Source organism: Pterocles gutturalis, unplaced genomic scaffold, assembly GCF_000699245.1.
Source record: "Pterocles gutturalis isolate BGI_N339 unplaced genomic scaffold, ASM69924v1 scaffold7261, whole genome shotgun sequence".
NCBI lineage: Eukaryota > Metazoa > Chordata > Aves > Pterocliformes > Pteroclidae > Pterocles > Pterocles gutturalis.
The window spans coordinates 1-10288 of NW_010097689.1; the positions used below are offsets into that span (position 1 = coordinate 1).

Genomic DNA, 10288 nt, shown 5'->3' on the forward strand with positions numbered 1-10288 from the left:
CCTGTGACACCCTCAGAGGTGTGCTGGGAGTCTCTGTACACTCACACAGCTTGAGTATGTCTGTGTGTGCACGTGTAACATAAAAATGTTAGTCTTTGAATGGTTTGCTTAATACCATGTTTTAATACCACTTACATCCAGCTTCTTGGCATTGTCAGTTCCAAGAGGTGACTGAGGGGGAGCGGAAACTTTGCTTTCACCCAAAAATGCAGGGTTTTTTAATGTTTCTGTGTTCTCTAATGTTTGTGATAATTCTGTCACGTCTACTTCCGTTCCTTGTCTCTCACGTTCATTGCAGATACAGGTGGATAGTACTGTGCGCTGTTATTCTCTGAGGATTTGCGGTTGGGTTTTTCATCACCAGCTGTAGTACCAGTTGAGCTTTAAAGAAGATGCTACAATTGATGTTTGTTCTCCACATGTTAATAACTGTAGCTTTGCAAAATTCATGGATCATGTGTATGGCTCACACGTTTTCCTTCTCAACTTTTCTCTTTGCCTGTTCATTTGCAGGTGCAAACCATTTTTTTGTGTGTTTAGGAGGAGGCTTTGCTTCATTAACCTTCACAGAAATAGGATTATTTATGACAGTGATAATACCTCCCTCAGACTATAGGTTTTCCTGAGGATTTTTTAGTTTCTTGCTAGTTTTCTGAATCCCATCTCCAAAAAAACCCCCCAAAAGCTCCAGGGTATTAGAAATGTTTCCTCTGTATAACTAGACCTCTCTGGTGGTATTTTATTTTAAAGTTCAGAGGTATGCAGAGAGACTTACAAAGCATCACTACTGAGCACAGAGACATCAAGGTTTTGTTACTTGCAGATAACATGCATGTAGAGGAGTAACAATATTTCTTAATATTTTTTTACAGCCAGGGAAAATGTTTCTGATATACATTATTGACGACGTGTGTGTGCCTTACACCATCAGTTCAGCTGTTGCCTCTTGCAGGTTCGGGAATGGAAAAACGAAGGCAGCAAAAGATACATGTGTACCGGCCGGCCGGGCTGGTTGACGGTGTCACTCCGTGTTGGAAAGTACAAGAAGATTCACAAGAACATCATGATCAACTTAATGGATGTTCTGGAAGTAGATAGTGAAAGACAGGTAACAAATTAATCACAAAGCTTTCGTAATAGTGAAGTTTATGGGGTCTTTTTTTTACTGTATTTGTAGCTGAAGAGGAGATTAGATACCATAAAGAAAAGCAGTAGACCCACCAAATTTCAGGTTTTACAATGTGTGCTTGGATCCCTCTATCCAAAAAAAAACAGCATATGGAATTGCTTAGCTTTTGTGCACTGAAGTCTAAAAGACCAGATTGATTTATGGTTTTGAGGAGTGAGCAACAAGATGTTGAGGCAGAGGAGGAATCACTAAACAGTTTCAACTATTTTTAGTAGTGCTCTTGGGAAAGCAAGCCTCTGAAGTCTGACAACAGATGGAGGTACACTCCAGTTAGCCGTGTTTTGTCATCGTGATTGCTGAACACTTAATTTATGTTTGATAGGGGGAATTGGGGTTTTTTGCTTTTTAGATTGTTCGTGTGGAACCTTTGGTGACCATGGGCCAGTTGACTGCACACCTGAATCCCATGGGCTGGACTATTCCTGTGGTACCAGAGCTTGATGATCTTACAGTAGGTAAGGGACATTGTGATGACCGGAGACTCATTTTAAAGATTCCTGAAATATTCTGTTGAACCTTTGTCCTGGTTTTGGCTGGGATAGAGTTAATTTTCTTTTTGGTAGCTAGTATGCAGCTGTGTTTTGGATTTGTGCTGAGAGGAATGTTGATAACACTGATGTTTTGAGATGTTGCCAAGACAATCAAGGACTGTGATTTGGTCAAGGACTAGCTTTGCTAGTGTGCATGTACACAAGAAGCTGGGAGGGAGCGTAGCAAGAGCATAGCCCATAGCTACTGGCTTGGGATTCAAGTTTAGGTTTAGGATTGAGGCCCTGTCACAGATTAAATCTCTCCACATTTGCAATTTAGCAGTAATTTCAGCTTTATTGATGGTGTGAGGTAAATTAAAGGTTTTTAATAGTTGTTTAGTTTAAAGATCAACAAAGTGCTTCAGTGAAAATATGCTTTGATGAGGATAGCGACTTAATTACAGATTCAAGAATGACAAAGAGCGCACTAACTTAAAAGGTATTCTAAATGTATGTATATATGTATGTACAAAGCATGCAAAACAGACAAACAAATAATCAGTGCCAAATATATGGATCCAGTGAAATAGGTAAGTAGGGCTGCTAGTGTATATGAAAGTTTTCTCTTCTCCCTCTATAAGAGAGGCAGATAGGGAAGACTAGCCTATGGTTAAAAGTTCCCCCTTTCTTCTCAGGTCAAAGTAAATATACTCACAGTGCCTTGGCTTTCCTCAGCGGGCAATGGTTGAGCCTCGAGAGGCAGAACTTTGCCCAGGCCTGTTGTGTCCTTCGCTGGCCAGTGGTTCTGAGAGGCGTCCCACCCAGCTCACGGGAGATGCTGGTCACAGCCCGCTGCGATCCAAGAGAGGTCCAAGGGTCTGCCTTTTGGGTCACTGTTTGTAGGGTCTGAGATAATTGACTTTCGTCAGGTACTTAGTGAGAGATGTTGTAATGTTCTGATGGTTGCACTTGTTCCCACAGTGTATCATCCCTAGGCACAGATGAGAGAGGATTTACTATTGTCATAGTTTCAGGCAAGTACCAGGCACACTGAGGGTTGCTCAACGCTCTGAGTCACCACTAGCAAGGGAAAACAGGGATCAGAGATGCCAGGGAGATGCCACAGCCTTGAGTTCCCAGCTGCACAGTGTGTTCCTGTCTCGCCCTGTAGCCTTGGAGGGGAGAATCGCACCAGGCACCGAGCATCCAAGGAGTGGGGAGGGGGGTTGCACCACCATACAAGCACTTCCTTTTTTTTTTAGTACTCTTACAAAGCCATACCCAGAGCTTAAAAGTGGGGTTTTGTTCTTATAAACCACCTTAATTTTGGAGTGTGTTTCATTTGATTTGTTATGTGCTCTCATTAAGGTGGCCTGATCATGGGAACTGGCATTGAGTCTTCATCCCATATCTACGGACTTTTTCAACACACCTGCGTGGCCTATGAACTTGTTCTTGCTGATGGAAGCCTTGTGAGATGTTCACCAGTAAGACAAAATGTTATTTTGCTATCATTTACAATGTCGTTGACAGTTATAAGTGTGGATGTATGATTTAGTATGACATACTTTTTGCAGACTGAAAATTCAGACCTATTTTATGCAGTGCCTTGGTCTTGTGGTACTCTGGGTTTCCTGGTTGCAGCAGAAATAAAAATGATTCCTGCCAAGAAATATGTCAAAATACATTATCAGCCTGTGAGAGGACTGCAGAAGATTTGTGAAAAGTTTACTGAAGAATCGATGAAAAAGGAGAATAGTTTTGTGGAAGGACTTGTGTACTCTTTGGAAGAAGCAGTCATCATGACTGGAGTCTTGACTGATGAAGCTGAGCAAAGCAAGGTAACTAAAGGGAAAATACAAAGAAAAAAATACTCCCAAAGTTTAACTGAAGCTGTACTATATGCCAATATAAAATCAAAATCATTATAAGATAGTAGGAACAGTCTCTCAAAATGGGTTTAAAAGTTAGATCTGTCCATTGTAGTATTTTATATTACAGCTCTTTGTTGCTACAACAGAGTCTGTACTCTAAATCTCTTCGATGGATAAGAAATGACCCACTGATTTCATTATTCTAGCAAATAATTTAATCTTCAGCCTTTTCATTGCAGTACCTAAGGCGAAAGAGACGTAGCTTTTCTCATATACAGAACAATGCTGTTTTAAATGCAGTTATTCAGAGTAACTCTTTTCCCAGCAAGCTTTTAATACAGTTGGTAAAATTGGTAAAAACACATTAGGGATATTTACAGGAGGGACATGTTAACTCTTCACTGCAACCCTCAACCTGGATGTTTCTCCTCTGCCATAATGAAACTTTGGATTAATGATGGGTTGAGAGATCAGTATTTTAGGAGTCCAGTTCTGGCGGCACATCGTGGTGTCTTAATTAGTTTCTAACAGGCAAGCCTTAGCAAGTCTTATTTAATTTAAACCCTAATGGCAAGAAAGGTAAGAAGGAGCCACGCATGTTGAGAAATAAAGACTCCCTAGATCTGTTTTGACAGTCTCATTGAAACTGTCACAAAGGGTGTAACACTGATTCTTCACAGTAAAGGGACTTGGGGACATACTTCATGTTGTCCACTAAGGTGTAACTGTTACTGTGTCGGTGTTTGCTAATGAATACCTGTTTTCTTGTAGATAAACAGAATTGGCAACTACTACAAGCCGTGGTTCTTTAAGCATGTGGAGAAGTATTTGAAAGCTGACAGGACTGGAATAGAATACATTCCGTCAAGACATTATTACCATAGACATACACGTAGTATCTTCTGGGAGCTCCAGGTAAGACCATTTCCAAAATTAAAGTAACATCTGCAGGAAGGTACCCTGCTCTTTCCCAGTGTAGGTACAATGTACCTTCTTCCCCATGGCAGCCCTTCTGTCTTTCAGGTGGCAGAAAAAAAACAGTGAAGTTTATGGCAAATCTAAAAGTCCTGTATTTGGGCAAAACAAATCCAAAGGCACTTGTTTGTATATGAGGTGTTATTCATAACCTCCTAATTTCTGGTTTAGTGCTTTTTGGAATTTAGGACTTAAGTACCTACTTCAGCATTATGCTTTTATACCTACTAAGTGATTTTCAAAGACAGATGGTGGAAAAAACATGAATGTGAAATTCTGGCTGAAAATTCGCCCTGCCTAAACTCAGAATACTAATTATGCAGTGAGGTCATGACTTTGAATTTCATAAATGTGTTTGTTGTGATGTGCGTGTATGCAAAAAAATTATTTGGCATTCTGAAAGATTCCCGTTGCTATATTTTGAATCTCTGGAGTGAGGTACTGAATCCTTTCAGCTCCTGGAGAAGTTAAACACGAGTTGGCTGTGCAGGAAGTACTTAAAATTTTACAGCTTTAAAATGTTAAGACCTGATCTTATTTGTGTTCACACTTGCAAGAGTTCTGTAAGTTTACCTTCTTATACGCTCCTTCCTTAGCTGTTTTAAGATAATAGTCTGCTGTTGTCTGAATTTTATTGTCGGAAAGTATTTGTGGCTGAGTATGTTGTGATTCAGATGACTGAAAATCAATGGCTGTAACTAGAGGAGGCTTAGGGCACGGCTGTTCAGTCCAGGCCTCTTATTTGTTCATATTTGTATTATAGACGTTTAGCAAAAGTATCAGCAGTTAAATTTATTGAAAATCTGCCTTCATATTGCTCTGAGGATTCTGAAGTATTGTCTTTCGGTTCACTTACACATTCTTAAATCAAACTTTTTTTTGTTTCCTCTTTAAAGGATATAATTCCTTTTGGCAATAACCCTGTTTTCCGTTACCTGTTTGGCTGGATGGTTCCTCCAAAAATCTCTTTGTTAAAACTCACCCAAGGAGAAGCTATTCGAAAGCTGTACGAGCAACACCACGTTGTACAGGACATGTTGGTCCCAATGAAGAGCCTTGAAAAATCTATCCAAACCTTCCATGCTGACCTTAATGTAAGAACACAGGTTTTTAAAATGCAGCAAGTCTTGGACTGTGTGTAATAAGAACGGTGACTGTTGATCTTCAGACAGAATAGTCTGCTTGTGTAAAAGGTCATTATTGTGTCCTGGGGAGTACTGTACATTGCAAGTCTATGACGCAAGGCTGCAGAAGAAACGAACACAGATTTCTGAAAAAAAAATTAAAAATATTACAACTTTAGTAGAAAGCCAACACTTCTAAAAGATTTTATCATGTAGTAAAATGTGAACTTATTTCACCTAAAATGACTGGAGGTCTCACTAAACCCCAGCTGTGGGAATTAATTTCCCTTTCTTGCTTTTATTAGTTAATTGTACTTAGTATAAGAAGTACAAACTTGGCAATTTCAATTTAGGACTGACCTGGGAAAAAAACCTCTTCTTTCTCTGTTTACTCTGAATGTGTATTCAGTTGTTGCTTTAAGATCAAGGATTTTTTTTTTTCCATTTCAAGTATTTAAGGGGGAGGAGATGTAATTGTAGGAGGACACAGCACATATTCTGAGCATCTCGATCTATTTGTGTCACGGTCATTAGAAAGTGGAGCTAAGAACCAATGGCAAGAGAATTGGAAAGGAAGAGCAGTGGAAGTTTTGATCCCAAATTGGGAAGAGGTCCCCTTAACTAATTTTGTCACGTTTATTAAGAGATAGCATAAATGATTGTTTTGTTAAAAGTGAGTGATAAAGTGTTTTCTTACTTCTGCAGGTGTACCCTCTTTGGTTATGTCCTTTCATATTGCCCAATAATCCTGGTATGGTCCACCCAAAAGGGGATGAAGCAGAACTCTACGTGGATATCGGAGCTTATGGAGAGCCCAAAAGAAAACAATTTGAAGCCAGAGCTTCAATGAGACAAATGGAAAAGTTTGTAAGAAGTGTGCATGGGTAAGGATCCCGTTCCTTAGAGTAGTAATATTGCCATGTAATTTACATCTGTGTGGTTTAATCACAGTTATTTAATCCCACAGCACTTTAATATTGCAATAATTTAGCAACCACTACAATTGAAAAATAATTTTAATTACTAATTTTCATGTTATGATTTTTAAATATGATTTTACTAACATTATTTGATTGCAAAATGAAACAAAGAAGCACACTGGCTGAAGTTCTTGCAGCCTGTTTGGGAGCTGGGTACCTTCACGTCACCTGTGCATCCCTTCAGCTCCAGGCTGCTCTGGGAGTAGCGTCTCTGCTGCAACAAAACCCATCCATGCGTGCAGGTGCAGAAAGACCTCAGCAGGTCTGTACTGTCTGTCTATAAACCAGTAGCTGTCCAGAATCGGTGTTGGTGTGGTTCACTGACAGCTCTCGGCAAGGCTGGCCAGCCCAGCCCTGGGGAAGGCAGACGCTGAGCTTGCATGATGAGGCGGGCTTCTTTCAGGCTGGTTCAGAGCAGGGGCAGAGCTGTTTTGGCCGCAGCTGGCCACAGTCGCTCCAGGAATCCCACAGGCTATTAAAAGCTTGGCCAGTTTCCCTGCCTGTCCTCAGGACTGTTCTGCTCCCTGCAGCCTTGACTCTCCCCTGCCATCCCTGCACGGTGCTGGGAGCCTTCCCTCCCTCACGCCTTGTACTTCCATAGCTTCCCTCTCCCTGCCCCGATTCTTGTTACACAGGAGCGCAGTAGGCGTGAGGTGTGTGCCCACCATCTGTCACAGACTCATGCCAGCATAACTTGCTGTAGTGGTGTCAGTGGAGAAGCAGTTACAGACTTGTTTCTCAGCAACAAAACACAACTACATGCTATGTTTACACCATCAGTATAATTTATCCACATTTCTATTTTGACATACTTCCCAGTTTAACAGTGATTATATCCTATGTGGCTGAGTAACAATGGTGAGGCTGCTTCGAGATGATTTGGAGAGTGCAAGTGACTTTTAGCTGCAATAAATGATCTGCCAGAGAACAAAGCAATGGAAAGTTAATTTTAAGCTTTTTTTAATTACCTTGAAATTAAGCTTTTAATTTAAAGCTCTTTACTAACAAAGTTTCATCTCTTCTCTACCTGTCACTGGGAAATGAACAATGGATAAATGCTTAGTCTTGCAGTTTCGTAATCACACAAAACAATAGAGCTTTTATATAACAGTTTTACTGCTGTACTCTGATGCTAGTTGGATTTTACAGAGCACAGTTTAACAGGAAGGAAGAGTCACAGCTAAATAATTATTTCATTTATTTTTGTAAAAGGAGCTTTGTTATACTGTGCTTCATTTACACTATGAATTTATCATCTCAGCCTGGTCTGATGGGGCAGGCTTTTGCCTTCCCTGTTGTATTCTCAATGTCCAGTTCAAAGAAACTTTAAAAAGTCAAAGAATGTATTGCTACATCTGTCTTGAACACATTTTTGTGGCTAATACGAGATGCCATGACTGTACCTCCATGGATCATAAGAAAGCATGCAGAAAAAATACTTCCTTTTTTAAAAAGCTGAAATTAAAAGATTTTGAATGGAAGAAAAAGGAAAGCAGACTTTCAAAAGCAGTTAGGGAAGTGTTTGTCAGGGAGTATTTTGGTCATGTGTGCTTTTTGGTGCAAATTTGGGGGAACTATTGAAGTTCTCTCTAGACTTGTGTTTCTGTGAACACAAGTTATTACAATACAAGTTGTCAGAAAATTTGGCTGTACAAGGTTAGGGTGTCTAAACATGAACCACTGTTTTATACACATTTTTTAGTCCTTTTCTCTTTTTAGTAGCAAAACTAATGAAAGTGTGAATACATTAATAGCTAAAGAAGTGTCCCAAAGCAACAGTTATTTTAATTGCTTTCTTTTCCCATGTTCCTCTTCACCAAAATTACTGTAGCAGTATTCTGCTATTTCCAGCATTACATGTTATTTCCTCTCGGAAAAGAGATCATGGTAATGTTAAATCCACAAAATATAATTGACCAAGTGTCCCAGCATAATCCATGTGAGCAATTATATTTGCTTGTTTTTAAAAAGCATTTTAGATGGTTTGTTTTTTGTTGAATATTTGCTATTTGTAGCTCGCCCTGAATTTTTTTTTATATTCTATTTCAAATCTTGTGGCACAATTAGTATTTAATCTCCATCTCTTTTTTTTTTTCTTTGATCTTTTTTTTCCCCAGTTTCCAGATGCTGTATGCAGATTGCTATATGACCCGTGAGGAGTTCTGGGATATGTTTGATGGTTCATTATACCACAAGCTGAGGGAGCAAATGAATTGCAAGGATGCTTTTCCAGAAGTGTATGACAAAATCTGCAAAGCTGCGAGGCACTGAGCCTGAAAGATCTGTGTAATCAAGTGATCAGGGAAAGATGAAGTTACCTATAGCTAGTCAGTATATCCTTTAAAAAAAAAAAAGCTTTATTGCTCTCCAAATAAGCTAATTCTTGTTGATGTTTAAAGACATGAATTCCTGCTTTATAAATTTATGTTTAGTATTTCTTCATATGTTCTAAACCAAATTTTCCGAACTCAAAGTGATTGTTTTTAAGAAATCTTAAGTGCTAGCCTTTGTAGCTCATGTAGTGACACAGGTGAACTCATCTATTTCCAAGCGTAAACAACAACAATTGGAAAGGATGAAGATACTGGCGTTACACCAGCTGTATGCTATAGCTATATTTAACATTACTTTTGAGAATGGTAAGGAGGGCTCAGAAATAGGTGCCAAAGCTGAACGCACTGTCAAATTAATCGTGATGTTAAAAACATTTGCCTCCAGTTGGTAACCCGTATGACAGCTTAGCAATGGTACCATCGTCTTCCGGCTGCACGGTGCTGCGTGATGATGTGTGGTACTATCCTGCTCGGGTTACACCACACTCTCATCTCAGCAGAGCAGTTCAACTCCCCAACAGTGGCTTCCATTTCAAAAATTAGCATCGAGGTGTGAAGAAAATGCTTTTTACTTGTGCCTATCAGATTTGTACTGATTTTGATTATAAAGTATAAGTGGATGTAGGTTTGGGGTACTTTGTAATCGGCTAACAGTGTGTTTGTTGGTTTTTTTGCCTCAAAGTATCAATGTTCTTGCTTTGCAGACTACTGAAAAAATTGCTGCTGTTTCATAGAGACAAGTTTTAATTTCAGTTTTCACTCGTTGTAGGTCAGTTTATTTGGATCTTTTTTTGTTTTGCTTTTGGGGGTTTTTGGGGGGTTTTGGTTGTTGCTTAATTTTAGTGCCTTATGAATACTCAGTTGGAGGAAGACATGGGTTATTTCAGACCGTTCTGTCCTGGCCCGAAGGGAAAGGAAGTCAAGGCTTTATTTATACGAGGTTTGTTAGAGCAAGTGGATAAGTGGCTGTGGATAAGAACTCTGGTTGTGAATCTTGATACACACAGGCTTTGATTCTGACTCGAGGGACATTTCTGCTTTTTGTTTTAGCTGGATTAGGTTGATAGGCTTTGTAAAAGGACTGTTTCAGTCACCTGACGAGGAAAATAAACAGCAAGTACTGTTCAGTTCCCCCTTCTGCTGCTTGCTGGTGAAAATGGCAGTCACACACTTCATATGGTCAAGTGTAGAAATCTGGGAATGTTTTGACCCTGTAGCCAGAAACGTGGTTCCAAACCAAGCCCGTGTCTTGTCCAAACAGTGTTTAAAATTGTTACTTGAAGCCTTACTGAGCTTGAGAGAAAAGAAAGTCATTTTCTTGAGGCTTGCATAGTGGGTAACGG

The 10288-nt window shown here is 39.6% G+C and overlaps 1 protein-coding gene across 1 annotated transcript; it reads left to right on the plus strand.

The window, feature by feature from the left end:
* The first annotated feature begins 955 nt into the window (after positions 1-955).
* Positions 956-9168, plus strand: DHCR24 (24-dehydrocholesterol reductase). The gene is made up of 8 exons (XM_010083515.1): positions 956-1108; positions 1539-1644; positions 3028-3146; positions 3237-3500; positions 4305-4448; positions 5405-5602; positions 6338-6516; positions 8730-9168. Exons 1-8 carry the CDS (start codon positions 989-991, stop codon positions 8881-8883), a joined length of 1284 nt encoding a protein of 427 aa, XP_010081817.1. The 5' UTR covers positions 956-988; the 3' UTR covers positions 8884-9168.
* The last annotated feature ends 1120 nt before the right edge of the window (positions 9169-10288 follow it).

What these genes read in the sequence shown, in the direction of transcription:
- DHCR24 (XM_010083515.1), top strand. Translation starts at nt 989, where the DNA reads ATGTGTACCGGCCGGCCGGGCTGGTTGACGGTGTCACTCCGTGTTGGA. An exon ending in GCCTTGTGAGATGTTCACCA is followed by an intron (nt 3,147 to 3,236) that starts GTAAGACAAAAT and finishes TACTTTTTGCAG; the next exon opens with ACTGAAAATTCAGACCTATT. An exon ending in CCTTCCATGCTGACCTTAAT is followed by an intron (nt 5,603 to 6,337) that starts GTAAGAACACAG and finishes TTACTTCTGCAG; the next exon opens with GTGTACCCTCTTTGGTTATG.